Source organism: Erinaceus europaeus, chromosome 6, assembly GCF_950295315.1.
Source record: "Erinaceus europaeus chromosome 6, mEriEur2.1, whole genome shotgun sequence".
NCBI classification, from domain to species: domain Eukaryota; kingdom Metazoa; phylum Chordata; class Mammalia; order Eulipotyphla; family Erinaceidae; genus Erinaceus; species Erinaceus europaeus.
Genome location: NC_080167.1, coordinates 71,962,346 through 71,982,053, shown reverse-complemented (window position 1 = coordinate 71,982,053; position 19,708 = coordinate 71,962,346). Strand labels below are relative to the sequence as shown.

The following is a 19,708-nucleotide window of genomic DNA, read 5'->3' as shown; positions in this document are numbered from 1 at the left end:
TGAAGCATGCTGAGGTGGCACTTGTTGAGTTGATTAAGTTGGGATCAGCGGATGCAATATTATTTGATCTGCATTGAGAGAAGCATGCAGGAAATTACGTTCCACCTTAAGGTTCCAATACTGGGGGAAATATAGGCTCTATAGTGGAAATGTGAGGTTCCTGTTGTCTTAGGGTTCAAGAAGACAATGGATAGTTCTTGTTATCATCACATTATTTGGTAATTGGGTTAACTTTGAAAAGTCCCTTTGTTTGGATTTGCTATATAGCTGTGCCACTGGTTGCTTCTGTTCTCCCTGGTCTAGGCTTTTAAGAGAGTCCACATATCAAAGACTCAGCCTAGGTATTAAAAAGACTCAGTCTGTGTTTTAAAAAGTTTGAGACATACAATCAATTTTTCCCCACTCATATTAATTAAATAGTGATTTATATGACAACCATTTAATAGGAAGTGTACATAAACACCTTCCCATCACCAAAAGACTGTGTCCCCTCTCACCCACCAACCACTGCCCCACCACCACCCCAGGAAGCCGAATGTCCATCCTCACCCTCACCACAGGGTTTTTACTTTGGTGCCCTCCTCTCCTGCTCCTTTTTACCACTGGGGTTCAGTGCCGGCCCTCTGAGTCCACTGCTCCTGTGGCTATTTTTCTTTGTTCTGTTGTTTTTGTTTTGATTTTTCTTTTTGGTGGAGACCTTTCCTGCTTTGGGGGATCAGGTGAAGGTGCTCATAGAAAGTGTTTGATTGTGTCCCCTCTTCAATTTTTGGAAAGTGTGTGTATATGATCAGTTGTTTATTTTCTTAATTCTCCACAAAAACAAGGAGAATTCAGAGTTTACAGTACTAAGACAGAGGCTTCACCATCAAAATTTGTCACTTTTCACCTTTATTCTTACAGTGGAGGAAAAGCAGGAGACATCAGCTGGAGCCCCTTCAGACAGAGCTAAAGTTTCAACCTCAAAAGATCGAACTACATTTGAGAAAGACGAAACTGTCAGAAAAGTGGAGTCTAGTGGTGTGTATAATCTAAACATACTATATAGTGAGTTTAAATACATTTATCTCATGAGTATATATTCAACACACCATAAACTGCATGTTGTTTAATGTACATCTGTACAAGGAGACAGAATATGTAACACGTGTGAGTCTGTGTATTGTCCACTCTTCCCTGTTTGTTAACTATGAAGCTTTCTTTTTCTTCTTCTTCTTCTTCTTCTCCTTCTTCTCCTTCTCCTTCTCCTTCTCCTTCTCCTTCTCCTTCTCCTCCTCCTCCTCCTCCTCCTCCTTCTTCTTCTTCCCTTCTCCTCCTCCTTGTCCCCCTCTCCATATACTCCGTCCTACTCCTCCTTTTTACCACTGGGGTTCAGTGCCTGCCCTCTGAATCCACTGCTCCTGTAACTATGTTTCCCTATTGTTATTGTTGCTGTTGTTGTTGGGTAGGATAGAGAGAAATGGAGAGAGGAACAGAAGACAGAGAGGGGGAGAGAAAGACAGACACCTGCAGACCTGCTTCACCGCCTGTGAAGCGACTCCCCTGCAGGTGGGGAGCCAGAGGCTCAAACTGGGATCCCTATGTCGGTCCTTGAGCTTTGTGCCACATGCATTGAACCCGCTGCGCTACCACCCAACTCCCTCTACTTTCAACTGTTTTTTTTTTTAACTTTTTAAAAGTCTTTATTTATTTATTATCTTTATTTGTTGGATAGAGACAGCCAGAAATCAAGGGGGGGTGATAGACAGGAAGAGAGATAGAGAGACACCTGCAGCCCTGCTTCACCACTCGTAAAGCTTTCCCCCTGCAGGTACGGAGCTGGGGCTCAAACCCTGGTCCTTGCACACTGTAACGCATGAGCTTAACCAGGTGCACCGCCACTCAGCCCTTTACTTCCAACTTTTAAAATCCATTGTCTCTGGCCACCCTTTTACCCTATGAAGTAATCTTTGTTTTACAAATGGAGCATGGAACATGTTCACAATTAATGAAATGCTAACATTTTGTAGGTGATGGATTATACCACCTCTGGGTTTGGTTTCTTTATTACCTAGTATATGTCTTCTTTTTTTTTTTTTTTTTTTGCTGTCAGGAATATGGCATAGACTTTGTGCTGTCACTATGAATCCACTACTCCTGGGAGACATTTTTTTTATTGGACAGGACAGAGAGGTATTAAGAAGAAGAGGAGTTAGGGAGGGAGAGAGGAAGACAGACACCTGCAGACCTGCTTCACCACTTTTGAAGCATCCCCGGGGTAAACCCTACTTCCTTAGTGCACAGTCTTTTTGCTCTAGTGCTGTGTCTGGTTAGCTAGACTTCCGCTCAGGATCTCAGGCTCTAGGATCACCAGGGAGATCAGGGGTTATAATAATAATAATAGCTATTTATTATTATTATTAGTGAAGACTTTTCCAGCTTTGGGGATCAGGAGATGGTACCATAGAATGTGTTTGGTTGTGTCCCCTCCTCTTCAAGTTTGGAAAGTGTGTGTGTGTCTGTGTGTGTGTGTGTGTGTGCGTGCGCGTGCGTGCGTGCGTGTATGTGTGTGAGTGATTGATCAGTTGTTTATTTTCTTAAGTTGCTACAAAAACAAGGAAAACTCAGGGTTTACAGTACTAAGACAGAGGCTTCCCCATCCAAGTTTGTCACTTTTCACCTTTATTCTTACAGTGGAGGAAAAGCAGGAGACATCAGCTGGAGCCCCTTCAGACAGAGCTAAAGTTTCAACCTCGAAAGATCGAACTACATTTGAGAAAGATGAAACTGTCAGAAAAGTGGAGTCTAGTGGTGTGTATAATCTAAACATATTATATAGTGAGTTTAAATACATTTATCTCATGAGTATATATTCAACACACCATAAACTGCATGTTGTTTAATGCACATCTGTACAAGGAGACAGAATATGTAACACGTGTGAGTCTGTGTATTGTCCACTCTTCCCTGTTTGTTAACTATGAAGCTTTCTTCTTCTTCTTCTTCTTCTTCTTCTTCTTCTTCTTCTTCTTCTTCTTCTTCTTCTTCTTCTTCTTCTTCTTGTTCTTCTTCTTCTTCTTCTTCTCCTTCTTCTTCTTCTTCTTCTTCTTCTTCTTCTTCTTCTTCTTCTTCTTCTTCCCTTCTCCTCCTCCTTGTCCCCCTCCCCCTATACTCCTTCCTACTCCTCCTTTTTGCCCCTTGGGTTCAGTGCCTGCCCTCTGAATCCACTGCTCCTGCGGCTATGTTTCCCTATTGTTGTTGCTGTTGTTGTTGGGTAGGACAGAGAGAAATGGAGAGAGGAGGGGAAGACAGAGAGGGGGAGAGAAAGACAGACACCTGCAGACCTGCTTCACCACCTGTGAAGCGACTCCCCTGCAGGTGGGGAGCCAGACGCTCAAACTGGGATCCCTATGTCGGTCCTTGAACTTTGTGCCACGTGCATTGAATCCGCTGCGCCACCTTCGACTCCCTCTACTTTCAACTGTTTTTTTTTTTAATTTTGTAAAAGTTTTAATTTATTTATTTATTATCTTTATTTGTTGGATAGAGACAGCCAGAAATCAAGGGGGGGGTGATAGATAGGAAGAGAGATAGAGAGACACCTGCAGCCCTGCTTCACCACTCGTAAAGCTTTCCCCCTGCAGGTACGGAGCTGGGGCTCAAACCCTGGTCCTTGCACACTATAACGCATGAGCTTAACCAGGTGCACCGCCACTCAGCCCTTTACTTCCAACTTTTAAAATCCATTGTCTCTGGCCACCCTTTTACCCTATGAAGTAATCTTTGTTTTACAAATGGAGCATGGAACATGTTCACAATTAATGAAGTGCTAACATTTTGTAGGTGATGGATTATACCACCTCTGGGATTGGTTTCTTTATTACCTAGTATATGTCTTTTTTTTTTTTTTTTGCTGTCAGGAATATGGCATAGACTTTGTGCTGTCACTATGAATCCACTACTCCTGGGAGACATTTTTTCCGTTTTATTGGACAGGACAGAGAGGTATTAAGAAGAAGAGGAGTTAGGGAGGGAGAGAGGAAGACAGACACCTGCAGACCTGCTTCACCACTTTTGAAGCATCCCCGGGGTAAACCCTACTTCCTTAGTGCACAGTCTTTTTGCTCTAGTGCTGTGTCTGGTTAGCTAGACTTCCGCTCAGGATCTCAGGCTCTAGGATCACCAGGAAGATCAGGGGTAATAATAATAATAATAATAATAATAATAATAATAATAATAGCTATTTATTATTATTATTAGTGAAGACTTTTCCAGCTTTGGGGATCAGGAGATGGTACCATAGAATGTGTTTGGTTGTGTCCCCTCCTCTTCAAGTTTGGAAAGTGTGTGTGTGTCTGTGTGTGTGTGTGTGTGTGCCTGCGTGCGTGCGTGTGTGTGTGTGTGTGTGTGAGTGATTGATCAGTTGTTTATTTTCTTAAGTTGCTACAAAAACAAGGAGAACTCAGGGTTTACAGTACTAAGACAGAGGCTTCCCCATCCAAGTTTGTCACTTTTCACCTTTATTCTTACAGTGGAGGAAAAGCAGGAGACATCAGCTGGAGCCCCTTCAGACAGAGCTAAAGTTTCAACCTCGAAAGATCGAACTACATTTGAGAAAGATGAAACTGTCAGAAAAGTGGAGTCTAGTGGTGTGTATAATCTAAACATATTATATAGTGAGTTTAAATACATTTATCTCATGAGTATATATTCAACACACCATAAACTGCATGTTGTTTAATGCACATCTGTACAAGAGACAGAATATGTAACACGTGTGAGTCTGTGTATTGTCCACTCTTCCCTTTTTGTTAACTATGAAGCTTTCTTCTTCTTCTTCTTCTTCTTCTTCTTCTTCTTCTTCTTCTTCTTCTTCTTCTTCTTCTTCTTCTTCTACTTCTTCTTCTTCTTCTTCTTCCCTTCTCCTCCTCCTTGTCCCCCTCCCCCTATACTCCCTCCTACTCCTCCTTTTTGCCCCTTGGGTTCAGTGCCTGCCCTCTGAATCCACTGCTCCTGCAGCTATGTTTCCCTATTGTTGTTGCTGTTATTGTTGTTGTTGCTGTTGTTGTTGGGTAGGATAGAGAGAAATGGAGAGAGGAGGGGAAGACAGAGAGGGGGAGAGAAAGACAGACACCTGCAGACCTGCTTCACCACCTGTGAAGCGACTCCCCTGCAGGTGGGGAGCCAGAGGCTCAAACTGGGATCCCTATGTCGGTCCTTGAGCTTTGTGCCACGTGCATTGAACCCGCTGCGCCACCACCTGACTCCCTCTACTTTCAACTGTTTTTTTTTTTTTAATTTTGTAAAAGTTTTTATTTATTTATTATCTTTATTTGTTGGATAGAGACAGCCAGAAATCAAGGGGGGGTGATAGACAGGAAGAGAGATAGAGAGACACCTGCAGCCCTGCTTCACCACTCGTAAAGCTTTCCCCCTGCAGGTGCGGAGCTGGGGCTCAAACCCTGGTCCTTGCACACTGTAACACATGAGCTCAACCAGGTGCACCGCCACTCAGTCCTTTACTTCCAACTTTTAAAATCCATTGTCTCTGGCCACCCTTTTACCCTATGAAGTAATCTTTGTTTTACAAATGGAGCATGGAACATGTTCACAATTAATGAAGTGCTAACATTTTGTAGGTGATGGATTATACCACCTCTGGGATTGGTTTCTTTATTACCTAGTATATGTCCTCTATTTTTTTTTTTTTTTTTTTTTTGCTGTCAGGAATATGGCATAGACTTTGTGCTGTCACTATGAGTCCACTGCTCCTGGGAGACATTTTTTTCCATTTTATTGGACAGGACAGAGAGGTATTAAGAAGAAGAGGAGTTAGGGAGGGAGAGAGGAAGACAGACACCTGCAGACCTGCTTCACCACTTTTGAAGCATCCCCGGGGTAAACCCTACTTCCTTAGTGCACAGTCTTTTTGCTCTAGTGCTGTGTCTGGTTAGCTAGACTTCCGCTCAGGATCTCAGGCTCTAGGATCACCAGGGAGATCTGGGGTTATAATAATAATAATAATAATAATAACTATTTATTATTATTATTAGTGAAGACTTTTCCAGCTTTGGGGATCAGGAGATGGTACCATAGAATGTGTTTGGTTGTGTCCCCTCCTCTTCAAGTTTGGAAAGTATGTGTGTGTGTGTGTGTGTGTGTGTGTGTATGAGTGATTTATCAGTTGTTTATTTTCTTAATTCTCCACAAAAACAAGGAGAATTCAGAGTTTACAGTACTAAGACAGAGGCTTCACCATCAAGTTTGTCACTTTTCACCTTTATTCTTATAGTGGAGGAAAAGCAGGAGACATCAGCTGGAGCCCCTTCAGAGAGAGCTAAAGTTTCAACCTCGAACGATCGAACTACATTTGAGAAAGATGAAACTGTCAGAAAAGTGGAGTCTGGTGGTGTGTATAATCTAAACATATTATATAATGAGTTTTAATACATTTATCTCATGAGTATATATTCAACACACCATAAACTGCATGTTGTTTAATGCACATCTGTACATGGAGACAGAATATGTAACACGTGTGAGTCTGTGTATTGTCCACTCTTCCCTGTTTGTTAACTATGAAGCTTTCTTCTTCTTCTTCTTCTTCTTCTTCTTCTTCTTCTTCTTCTTCTTCTTCTTCTTCTTCTTCTTCTTCTTCTTCTTCTTCTTCTTCTTCCCTTCTCATCCTTATTTTTCTCCTCTTCCTTCTTCTTTTTTTCCTCCTCCTCCTCCGCCTACACTCCCTCCTCTTTTATCTTCTTCTTTTTACCGCTGCGTTTCAGTGCCTGAACTGTCCATTCACTGCTCCAGCAGTTTTTTCCCCATTGTTGTTGCTGTTATTGGAGCTGCTGCTGTTGTTGTTGGGTACGACAGAGAGAAATGGAGAAAGGAGGACATAGAGGGGGAGAGATAGACGCCTGCAGACTTGCTTTACCTCTTTTGAAGCATTCCCCCTGCAGGTGGGGAGCGGGCCTTCGAACCTGGATCCCTGAGTGGTCCCTGCACTTAGTATCATGTGTCCTTAACTGGTCTGCCCCCAGCAGCCCCTAGTCTCTTTGTCTTCCATGAAAGTGTCTGGGGTCTGGGCACTGGCACACCCAGACAGCACATGTGTGGCAGTTACAGGGACCTGGGCTTGACTCTGGTTCCCACCTGCAGAGGTGTGGCGGGGACCTCCTGAACTGTGAGGCAGGGCTGCAGGTGTCTCTCTCTGGGGCTGGGGGCGGTGCACCTGGTTGGCGGCACACGTCACAGTGCAGATAGACCCAGGTTCAAGGCCCTGAGCCCCGCCTGCAAGGAGGAAGCGTCAGGAGCAGGGCACCATATGTCTTTCTCTCTCCCTCAGCTTCTCTTCCTCGCTCAGTTTCTTTGTCTTATCAGATAAACAGTTAAATGGTATTTGAATGCATGGTTCACCACTTTTTTTATCCTTACCTAAATTTCTTATAAAAATTTAAACTTTGGCATATGGACACCGATTCAAGCCCCCTGGTCCCCAGCTGTAGGGGAGTCGCTTCACAGGAGGTAAAGCAGGTCTGCAGGTGTCTGTCTTTCTCTCCTCCTCTGTCTTCCCTTCCTCAGTCCATTTCTCTATGTCCTATCCAACAACAAGGACAGTAACAACAGTGATAAACAACAAGGGCAACAAAAGGGAAAAAATAGCCTACAGGAAAAATGGATTCATAGTGCTGGCACCAAGTCCCAGCAATACCCATGAGACAAAAAAAAAAAATTAAGCTTAATCCCAAACATGGATCTATTAAAGTGATTCATTTACAAAGCACTCCTGTATTTTCTTCAGATACTCAATCTTAAATTCCCTGTCTCAACAATTTGTTGTTTGATCATACTGTTTCAAACTCTGAGAGAAGATATTTCTGGATAATTGACGTGGAATTTAATTACAGTTGCTTCTCAGTAAATCCAACTCTCCATTTAAATGACTAGATGCATTCTTTGCCCTTCAGAAATTGGAAAAGAGAGTAGATAAAACTGTTTACCCAAGGATAAAGTCATAATTTCTAGAAGCCAATCTCAAACTAGGGTGGAGACTTGGGCCTGTCCAGAAGGAACTAGGTAGCAAGCATGGTCATTGTAACATCAGTGACTTTTTAAGAAGAAGGAAAGCTTACTTCATGATTTGAAAGCCAAGGCCCCAGGTCTGGTCTCCAGTGTGGTAGCTGCTGGTGCAGTGCTCTGGCTCCTCACACAGTACATGTCTGTGATTTCCCCCGACTGTGTGATTTCCTTCGGGGCTAGGTCCAGTGTGTGCCACTGTGTCAGCTTCCCAGCCAGCTGGTGAATGTCCAGCCAGTGGCTTCTCTTCTGTGCTCGCTGTGGATGCCGTGTGCTCAGTGGGGCTCCCTGTGTCATTTCACAGATGGTCTGTCTGCAGGCTGCTGAGAGATGTGGTGATGCTCCCATGATGCTGTGATTGTGTGTTTCCTGAGAGCTTTGCCGTGTTGGCTGATATATTTGGGGAGGGCAGGCAGTGAGCGCGTACACAGTTACATACAGTTACATTGGCCATAGAGCGTGTACACCGTTACATAGAGTTACATTGGCCATAGAGCGTGTACACAGTTACATACAGTTACATTGGCCATAGAGCGCGTACACCGTTACACACAGTTACATTGGCCATAGAGCGTGTACACCGTTACACACAGTTACATTGGCCATAGAGCGCGTACACAGTTACACACAGTTACATTGGCCATAGCCCCTGGTAGACTGAGCCTCTGTCTCTCTGAAGTATACTGTCTACCTGAAGTGCTTTTCCTTAGTGGTAATTTACGATAAGGATGCAAATACTGCATTTCCCTTTATTTGCTTTGTAAGCTTGATGCCATTAAACATGTAACTCTGTGTACGTTTGCAGTAGTCCTGTGCCTTTCTTTGCCTTTCCTGCCTTCCATGTGGTGGGTCACAGTTATAGAGTTTTGTATACTGAAGTAGCCTTGCATCCCCGGGGTAAACCCTACTTCCTTAGTGCACAGTCTTTTTGCTCTAGTGCTGTGTCTGGTTAGCTAGACTTCCGCTCAGGATCTCAGGCTCTAGGATCACCAGGGAGATCAGGGGTTATTATTATCTTTTTATTTTTTCTGGAGACTTTTCCTGCTTTGGGGATCAGGAGATGGTACCCATAGAATGTGTTTGGTTGTGTTCCCTCCTCTTCAATTTTTTCAAAGTGTGTGTGTGTGTGTGTGTGTGTATGAGTGATTGATCAGTTGTTTATTTTGTTAATTCGCCACAAAAACAAGAACTCAGGGTTTACAGTACTAAGACAGAGGCTTCACCATCAAGTTTGTCACTTTTCACCTTTATTCTTACAGTGGAGGAAAAGCAGGAGACATCAGCTGGAGCCCCTTCAGCCAGAGCTAAAGTTTCAACCTCGAAAGATCGAACTACATTTGAGAAAGATGAAACTGTCAGAAAAGTGGAGTCTAGTGGTGCGTATAATCTCAACATATTATATAGTGAGTTTAAGTACGTTTATCTCATGAGAATATATTCCACAATCCATAAACTGTATTTTGTTAAATGCACATCTGTACAGATAGACAGAAAATGTAACGTGTGTGTGTGTGTGTGTGTGTATTATTCACGTTTCCCTGTTTGTTAGTTGTGAAGCTTTCTTCTTCCTCCCCTTCTTCTTTCTCTCCTTCTCCTTCTTCTCTTTTTATTGCTGGGTTCAGTGCCTGAACTATGAATCCACTGCTCCTGTGGCTATTTTGTTTCCCATTGTTGTTGCTGTTATTGTTGCTACTGCTGCTGTTGTTGGGTAGGACAGAGAGAAATTGAGAGAGGCGGGGAAGACAGGGGGGGGGGAGGGTGTTAGACAGACACCTGCAGACCTGCTTCACTGCTTGTGAAGCGACCTTCCTGCAGGTGGGAGCCGGGGGCTTGAACCTGGATCCTTGCGCCGATCTCTGTGCTTTGAGCTCTGTATGTTTAACTCGCTGTGCTACCACCTGACCCCCCTTTTTTGTTTTTTAGTTTATACTCCAGATATGAGTGAAAGCATCTGGTACTTGTCTTTCCCCTTTTGCTTCTTCCCCTTCGCTTGACCATCTCCAACTCTGTGCATTTGTAGGAAAAGAGTCCGTCTTTTCTTGCAGCTGACAAGTGTTCGCTGCGTATATCTATCACATCTTCTGTGCTCACTCACCTGCCGTTGGACACTCGAGTTATTTCCGTATCTTGGCTGTTGTGGTCAGCACTCCATGATATAGCTGTGCCTATGACTTTTCAGTTTAAAGTGAAGACATCCTATTCAGTTGAAAACATTAGCAGAACAATCACCTGACAAAGGGAAAGACTCAGAAAATAAAACACCCAAATGAGTGCATTAAAATTGTCAAAATCAAATCATTTGACCAAAGAGAGCTTATAGTGATGGCCAGCACTCGGAATCATTCATTCAGGGAAACGCAGATGATAAACACAGTGAGATAGTGCCTCACGCCTGTAGAATGGTCTATACTAAAATGTCACAAGGGCTGGGTGGTGACGTGACTGACTGACAGGACGCATTACAGTGTGCAAGGACCTGGGTTCAGGCCCCTGGCTCCCACATGTGGGGGTGGGGGGAAAGCTTCATGACTTGTCTCGAGTTCTGGTAGGGTGTGGAAGAGAGGAGCCTTGTGCCACTGTTGGTGGGATGCTGGCAGGCCCATCTCTAAGGAAGCAGTTTCTGGAGTTCTCAGCTCCTATCCAGGAAGACCTACCGCATACCCCTTCCTTTTCTCTGTTTCTTTCTTTCTTCCTTACTGAGTTTGAGGCTGTAGCTGTCTCTCAAGATAACATTGCAAGCTTATTGCTTGTGTTTCTTGTTGGTGTCTCATACCTTCAGGCCTTACATGCAAGTCTTTAACCTGTTTGGATTTAATTCTTGTGGATGGTATGTCATAGTAGTCAAGTTTTATTTTTTTATCTTTTTAAAAATTATTATTTATTCTCCCTTTTGTTGCCATTGTTGTTTTATTGTTGTTGTTGATGTCATTGTTGGATAGGACAGAGAGAAATGGAGAAAGGAGGGGAAGACAGAGAGGGGGAGAGACAGACAGACACCTGCAGACCTACTTCACCACTTGTGAAGTGACCCCCCTGCAGGTGGGGAGCCCGGGGGCTTGAACCGAGATCCTTACACGGGTCCTTGCGCTTTGTGCCACTTGTGCGTAACCCCCTGCGCTACCGCCCGACTCCCGCCATATTTCTGAAGTACATTTTTAGTTGCACATGTGATGTAATAAGATTTCCCCGTAGAATTTCAGGAAGACACTCTGATACTGTTTGCAGTGGCCTGTGTTCTAGACTTTTTAGTCAATGCATTCAGATTTGTTCATTTAGTTGTTATAAAACTGAAAACTTTTTGTGCTTCTTAGCAATGCATTAGTAATTGAGAAACTTCATATTCAGTTTTAAATTATTTTTCTATTCATATAGTGCTGGAAAGGGGTGAGATATTAGATGAAACAGCTTCACCTGGAGACAAAATCTTAATGTCACGACGTTCATCTAGATTTAAGACACATGAATCTGCCAGAGAAGTGGGATATGGTGGTATGTATAGTTATTAGAAATACTAAATAATAACTTTCGGCTATCCCTCTTCCATTAGTTAAATGACTATACTCTCTGTCATGAATGTTAAGCTGTATGGTATTCAGTTATAGCTGTGTAGACATGGCATGTGTAACAGGTGTGTGTGTGTGTGTATGTGTGAGAGTTGTGTGTGTATGTGTGTGTGTGTGAGTGTGTATATGAGTGTGAGTGAGTGTGTGTGAGTGTGCGTATGAGTGTGTGTGTTAGCTGCCATGTCCTTTGTGTTATGATGCTTGATTCAAACTTTTTTGTTAGTTTTGGCAGCCAGGGTTATCCTCAGGGTTCAGTTCCTGCCCTATAAATCCATTGCTCCCAGCAGCCACTTTTTTTCCTTTATTTTTCCTTTTTGCTAGAGACAGAGAGAAATTGAGATAGGAAGGTAAGGATCTGGAGAGGAAGAGCGAGGGATGTCTGCAGCAGTCCTTTATCACTTGCGAAGCTCCCCTGCAGGTGGGGACGGGGTCCTGAACTCAGATCACTGAGCAGGTGGTGTTCCTGTACTGCTGCCCAGCCCTTATTCAGACCTTAGTTTCATTGAAGTCATGTTTATTATTTGCAAGAAATGTATGTTGAAGTACTGTGTGCATTTCTTCATTATTCTATTTATTTACTATCGAATAGAGACAGAAATTGAGAGGGGAGGGGCAGATAGAGAGGGAGAGAGACAGACACCGCAGCCCTACTCCACTACTCGTGAAGTTTTCCCCCTGCAGGTGGGGACCAGGGGCTTGAACCTGGATCCTTGTACACAGTAATGTGAGCACTCAACCAGGTGCGCCACCACCTCCCCACCTATTATTCTTTATAATCTTCTGTTTTTGGCTTTGTTCTAAAACTTTCTCATTGCGTACCTAAAACATATACATATATACTAATTATAGAGATAATAAATTCTGTGTATATAACATATATGATTATTATAGAGATAATCAATTCTGTGTATGTAACATATATGATTATTATAGAGATAATCAATTCTGTGTATGTAACATATATGATCATTATAGAGACATTCAACTCTGCGTGTGTAACATATATGATCATTATAGAGATATTCAAGTCTGTATATGTAACATATATAATCATTATAGAGACATTCAACTCTGCGTGTGTAGCACATATAATCACTATAGAGATGCTCAGTTCTGCGTAGGTGGCACGTGTGATCACTAGAGAGGTGCTCGGTGCTGTGTAGGTGGCACGTGTGATCACTAGAGAGGTGCTCGGTGCTGTGTAGGTGGCACGTGTGATCACTAGAGAGGTGCTCGGTGCTGTGTAGGTGGCACGTGTGATCACTAGAGAGGTGCTCGGTGCTGTGTAGGTGGCACGTGTGATCACTAGAGAGGTGCTCGGTGCTGTGTAGGTGGCACGTGTGATCACTAGAGAGGTGCTCGGTGCTGTGTAGGTGGCACGTGTGATCACTAGAGAGGTGCTCGGTGCTGTGTAGGTGGCACGTGTGATCACTAGAGAGGTGCTCGGTGCTGTGTAGGTGGCACGTGTGATCACTAGAGAGGTGCTCGGTGCTGTGTAGGTGGTACGTGTGATCACTAGAGAGGTGCTCAGTGCTGTGTAGGTGGCACGTATGATCACTAGAGAGGTACTCAGTTCTGTGTAGGTGGCACGTATGATCACTATAGAGGTACTCATTTCTATGTATGTACTCAATGAAATGGGGTGATGAGGTGCTTGTTCTCAGTGATTCACTCAGCCCCTCTGCCTGGGTCTGACAGTGTGGGTATGTACTCAGTGAAATGGGGTGATGCGGTGCTCGTGCTCAGTGATTCACTCCGCCCCTCTGCCTGGGTCTGACAGTGTAGGTATGTACTCCGTGAAATGGGGTGATGCGGTGCTTGTGCTCAGTGATTCACTCCGCCCCTCTGCCTGGGTCTGACAGTGTGGGTATTCATAGTGTGGGTATTCACTTTTTGTCATTTCATATTTTCAAGACTGTTGCATTATCATGACTTAACTGTGTGATTTCAACACAGACTTCCGAATAGTTGGTTATTCTGTGTAGTTCAGTAACTTTTGTGTTTTAAATGGAGTGTGTAATATGTTTACCTTTGATGAAATGCTGATAATTTTGTGGCGAATGAATCACTGGGAGTTTTGTCTTTCTTGACATGTTTTTAAATCTCCTTTAAGGAAAATTTTGATACTTTTTTTATTTACTCACCCATATCTGTGACAAGTTTTAAAATTAACTCAAACATACGTCATGAATTTGTTCTTTCAGTTCACTCCCATTACTTCTCCTCGTGCTCACACTTTAATTCACTGTCGGTATTTACGATTTAGTTGTCCTCTTTCAGAACTTTCTTCTACACATCCAGTTGTTTGTTCAAATGATGAAGTTCATTGTTATTGTAGCTCAGAAATTGGAAGAGGTAGTAGATAAAAATAGTTTATCCTCAGAAGGCTAGAAATGGACCTACCCTATGGCCCTGCAATTCCATTTCCTGGGAATATATCCCAAGGAACCAAACACATCCATACAAAGAAACCTGGGCACCTGTGTTCATAGCAGCACAGTTTGTAATTGCCAAAACCTGGAAGCAGCCCAGGTATCCAACAACAGATGAGTGGCTGAGCAAGTTGTGGTCTAGATACACACACAATGGAACACTACTCAGCTATTAAAAATGGTAATTTCATATTCTTCATCTCATCTTGGATGGAGCTTGAAGGAATCATGTGAAGTGAGATAAGTCAAAAGAAAAGGAGGAAGATGGGCTGATCTCACTCATAGACAGAAGTTGAGAAATAAGAACAGAAGGGAGACACAAAGCAGAACTTGGACAGGACTTGGTGTCCTGCACCAGAGTCAAGGCCTCTGGGGAGGCAGGCTTACAGTTGGAACATGATGGTGGAAGGGGTGTGGTCAGAGTGTTTAGCAGAAAACTGAGAAATTTTACACATGTACCAACAACTGTATTTACTGCTTACTATAAAACAGTAACGCCCTCCCCCCATAAGAAAGTCCACATGCTCTAGGACAAAGGTGGGTTGTGGTTTTCAAGCCAGTTTCAAGCTTTGAGGAATTGTGTGATGCCTAACATAGTTCCCATTCATTGAGTTTGTTTATTGGATAGAAACAGAGTTGAGAGGGTAGAGGGTGGTAGGGAAGGAAAGAGAGAAGAGGAGGAGAGAGAGGCAGAGATAGATGGATGATAGATAGATGATAGATAGAGAGGCAGATAAGCAGATAGGCAAACAGATAGACCGGTAGCACTGTTTCCCCATTCCTGAAGCTTCTCTCCTTGCAGTTGGGGATATGAACTCTCAGCAGGCTGAGCTCCTGCCAGCCCTCCAGCATGAATGGAAAGCTTGTGGGCAACCACAGGTCATTTCATAATGAAATAAAAGTATTTTTCTCTTTTCAAAAAATTTTACCCAAGGATACTGCTACATTTTCCTTTCTTTTCTCTTCTTTTCTTTCCTCTTCTCTTCTTTTCTCTTCTTTCCTTTTCTCTTCTTTCCTTTCCCTTTTCTTTTCTTCTCTTTTCTCTCCTTTCCCTTTTCTTCTCTTTTCTTTTCTCTTTTTATTTTTCACTTGTTGTTAGTGATTAAATGATGACTTACAGGATGATTAGATTACAAGGCTGTATTTCCACACCACCACCCCCCATTTCCACCTCACCCCCTGCCTGCCAAGGAGAACCATAGTTTCCACAGTCCTAACCGCAGTTTGACTTTTCCCCTTCTTTTTGACAAGTTGGTGTGTTTCAGTTGTGTTTGTTGTAAAAGCATCAGAGAAGTGCGGGCCGTGGAGTTACAGATATAAGCTACAGCAAGCAGCAAGGATGCTTGAGCACAAACACCGAATTAAAAAACCTCAAGGTATTACATATGATAAGAAAGATGAGAAAACAAAAATGATGTAGGAAAGATTAAAAAGTACTAGAGAAAAAATGGCATCGTCTAAGAAGATACTGAGGACCGTGCAAGTGACTGTGTTGACAGGCATAGTGCATAGACAGTTGCTGTTTAAGCGTTCTAGAGAAATACATTATAGATGCACACAACTAAGGGAGTCTTAAAACTCACCATTCTTTGTTTGAGCATCCTCTCCCCTTTCCTTCCTCCCTTCCATATCTAGTTGAATTTCCGGAAAGTCAGTCTCCAGCTGGGCAACGTGGAGGTGTGCAGCTGACAGCACAAAGCAGTAAGTCGAGTCGTCTTCACTATCACTGACTCAGTCAAAGTGCAGTAAGACAAGGGGCACTCTTCTGACCCTTGCAAATGTCTGCTCAGCTGCATACTACGCCAGGACTGTTCATTGAGTCCAGAAGTTGAATTTCACAGTCTGCGTTCAGCCTGTGCGATGAGCATATATATTGCAGATTCTATGACATTTAAAAACTGTCTCTGTGTTTCCTGTAGTCTTGCCAGACTACTTTATATATTTGGATGCTTTATTTTAAAATGTGTACTAATTTCACTTGCTCTGCTTACATGGCATTCTGACTCTTTCCTAACATTTGTCTCTGAGTAGAATCAAACTGTGGTTTTTCATTCACTGGAAAATCCTGACGTGTAGTCATGCTGACTGGAGGTGTGCACAGCTGCACACTGTCCTTATGACACTCACCAGATCGCAGGGCCCCTCTGCGTAGTCTCATCTACACTTTACCCATACCGGTTCTCACGAATCAGCTGTCGCCCATTCCTGCTCTGTCTCCAGGGCCACCAGCCTCACCCATCCACCCAGCAGTAGCCAGTGTGTGATCTGCGTGTGTGTTTCTGAAGGCTTGTCTTTTCAGGTCCGTGCTAGCGTGGTGTTTGTAGTCCTCGCCTTGCTCTCCCTCGCCTGGCATCCAGGCGTGTGCTCCAGAGTCAGTTATCTTGTCACAGAACTTGCTTTCTGAGGACCAGTAGGTTCACTTGTTGCAAACACCAGACTGAAGTTTCCAATGCACGTGTACTCATCAGTAATTTCATCACGGTGCGAGATCTAAAGTGTTCAAGAGGTTTTCCTTGGTTCCTTTTTTTTTTTTCTTTTTTAGTGTTTATTTTATTTTTTTATTTTTGAGAGAGATGCAGAGAGAGAGAGAGAGATTTTTTTTTCTTTTTTAGTGTTTTTTTTTTATTTTTGAGAGAGATGCAGAGAGAGAGAGAAACACCAGAGTACTGCTTAGCTCTGGCCTATGGTGGTACGGGGGGGGGGGGGGGGGGGAATTGAACCTGGGACTTTGGAGCCTCAGGCATGAGAGTCTCTTTGCATAACCTTTATGCTATCTACCCCCGCCCTCCTCTGTTCCTTACACAACCTCACCCTTGGTACCCCTGTATAGTTATTCAGAATACATAAATTTTCAGTGTATTGGGAATGTGTCTGAGAACATTATTTTTGGATACTGTGTTCAAACTCTAATTGACGTTGTAAGAAGCCACCTCAATGTCTTTGGAGTGTCTTTAGGATCTTGCATTTTTGTAGCAGTGAATCAGTGTTACCATGCTCCACATTCTTGAATTATCTGAATCTCAGAGGTGCTTCAATAGCCCCTTTCTCAATTTTAAGGAATAAATGTATCTTTCTTGTAGCTTCAAACTTGGAAGAAGTACTTGTACTTTCTGAAAGCCAAAATGAAATTGAGAAACAAATGCCTGTCCAAATGAAAGCACAAAGTGGTAAGTACGGTTCTTTTATTTTTACCCCTTTTTGATTATTTTCTTGGTGTTTATTGTGTTTTTATGGCGGTTTACAGTATTGTGAGATTACTGGTGTATAGCTTCATACCACCCTCACCATCAAAACTCTGTATTCCCCACCGGGGATCTGATAAAGCCTGAGAGACAATTTGGCTACTTGTAAATTGCACTCGAGTTCGTGTGCTGAATGATGCCTGCTGCACGTATGTGTGAAAACATTGCACGCTACCACTCACTTTGAAAGGCCAGTAAGATGAAGAGCTTTGCTCTGACCAACATTTGAATTCCCATGCTACGTAAATTCTCAGTGTAGCAGTGGGTAGCTAAGAACACCATTTGTAGATCACGTCTTAAAACTACTGTGTGAAAATGCCTAGGTCTCTTTGCATTTTTATTTTTACAGCAGTGAATCAGTGCTCTCATGCTCACGTACCTGGAAGCATTAACCGTCCTCAACCTTTTGAATTCCAGCCATTCTAGTAGATTGCAGGGATGTGTCTCTGATGACATTATTGAATGCCCAGTGTGTTTATGTGCCATCTCTGTGACTTCCTATGCCCATAGGTGTGGGGGTTATCGCTGGGCTCTCAGTTCTGTCCCACTGCTCCATGTGTCTGGTTTTTGTTCAGGACCATTGTTTGATTACAGTGGCCTTATAATATAGTTTGAGATCTGGGAGTGTGATGCCTCCCGTTCTGTTCCTTTTTTTTAAGACTGTTTTGGCGATTCTAGGTGCTTTCCTGTTCCAGAGTTCTATGTGTACACGAGAACTGACAAGATTGCTTCTGTGTGCTTCCAGGAATCATTCCAGGAATGATTTTATAATGAATCTCACAGTCTTTTTGAAATGAACTAACTAGTTTTGGAGTTTCTGTGAGGCAGGGGGGTGGACCTTTTGTTTTTAGTGTATTCATCAGCCTACAAAACAACTTGTTTCCAAACTGAAAAGAAACTGGTTCTTGGCACACAAGCCCGTCACAGTCCTGTGAACTTCACACTCTATTTCTGCAGTGGGGAAAAGCGACAGGAGAGCAGACAGAAATGCTTTACCTGAAGATGACATCGTAGTCCCTCAAAGCCCATCTGAATTTAAGACAGATGAAACGTCTGTATTCCATGATGACCGCAGGGTGGGACTGAGAGGGTGGAGGGGGCTTAGGGAAGGAGATGGTCAGGACCTGGGTCCCTGCAGTGGAACAGGGTGGGGTGATGGGGGGCTGAACTGCACCGGCGCCTCGCTGGGGGACTGGACCTTGTGACAGCAACAGTCCTATGAGCCAACATTTCCTCAATGATTTTAAGCCTGCTACTGCAATACTGGGTCAGGAGAAAACAAAACTCTAAGAAACGCATTCTAAAATCTTCAAAGGCTATGTAAAACAGATTAAACAAAGACTCAGAGCTGTAAAACTAATCCCAAACATGATGCAGCATAAGTGGGTTCTTTGAAAGCACACTTCTGATTTCTTCACATACTCATTTCACAATTCACTATCTCAACAACTCAGCATGTGAACATGTGGCTTCAGACCCCGGGAGGAAACGGTCCTTTGTGACTGGCATGTGTCTGCATCACCGAGGGCTTAAGTCGATCCAGATCCCTACTGAAAGATCTCAATGTGTTTTTTCGTGCAGCTCAGAAACCGGAAGAGGTGGGAGACAGAGGAGTTCCTGCATCTCGGGAGAAGGTTGCACTTCCTGAGAGCCAGTCTCCAGCTGAGGTACTTGGAGCCATCCAGATGGATGCCTTGAGCAGTAAGTGTGGCTGTTGTCAACATCACTGATTAGTTAAAGCTCGTAGACTCAGGAATGTTAGTTACTCCAGCAGTGATCTGCATGATCTTGGAGGTAAAAGAAGTTCGGCTCTTAGATCTTGTAGAAGGCCTACGTTTAACTTAGTCTGTGGTGAAAGCCAAGGAGTGGTTCTTGGCGTAAGTTAATAATCTAAAAGCTTCAATCCAGTTTCTAACTCACTGTCTATTCTCGTAGTGGAAGAAAGGGCTGAGCTGCCTGACGGCAGTGTTTCCCTGAAAGATAAAGAGTTAGTGTCAGAACGTCCATCTAACTCTATAAGCCATGAGGGGGCTGGGCAGTGGTGCACCCAGCTTAGTGCAGATAGTACTAAGTATGAGCACCCATGCAAGAATCCGGGTTCGAGTTCCAGCTCCGCACCTGCAGAGGGTAACACTTCACAAGCAGTGAAGCAGCTCTGCAGGTGTCTCTCTGTCTGTCTGTCTGTCTCTCTCTCTCTATCTCTATCTCCCCCTTCCCTGTTTCTGTCCAACAAAATGGTAAAAATGGCCGCGAGGAGTGGTGGATTCCTAGTGCTGACTCCGAGCTCCAGCTGTAACTCTGGAAAAAACATCTTTAAACACATGAAACTTTCAGAAAAGAAGGATGTAATGGTATGTGTAATTATTGAGGATACTAATTATTAAGCGTGCTATAGAGTATTTTTAAAATAGCTTCTTCT

At 43.4% G+C, this 19,708-nt stretch overlaps 1 protein-coding gene across 2 annotated transcripts in view; it reads left to right on the top strand.

The window, feature by feature from the left end:
* Positions 1-19,708, top strand: part of CCDC7 (coiled-coil domain containing 7) — a 164,907-nt gene that overhangs the window by 88,989 nt on the left and 56,210 nt on the right. For both annotated transcript variants that reach the window (XM_060192496.1, XM_060192497.1), the window contains exons 29-34: positions 901-1,044; positions 2,671-2,814; positions 4,509-4,625; positions 11,425-11,541; positions 17,128-17,214; positions 18,871-18,990. In XM_060192496.1, the coding sequence (XP_060048479.1) occupies positions 901-1,044; positions 2,671-2,814; positions 4,509-4,625; positions 11,425-11,541; positions 17,128-17,214; positions 18,871-18,990 (729 nt within the window). The remainder of the gene's footprint in view (positions 1-900; positions 1,045-2,670; positions 2,815-4,508; positions 4,626-11,424; positions 11,542-17,127; positions 17,215-18,870; positions 18,991-19,708) is intronic.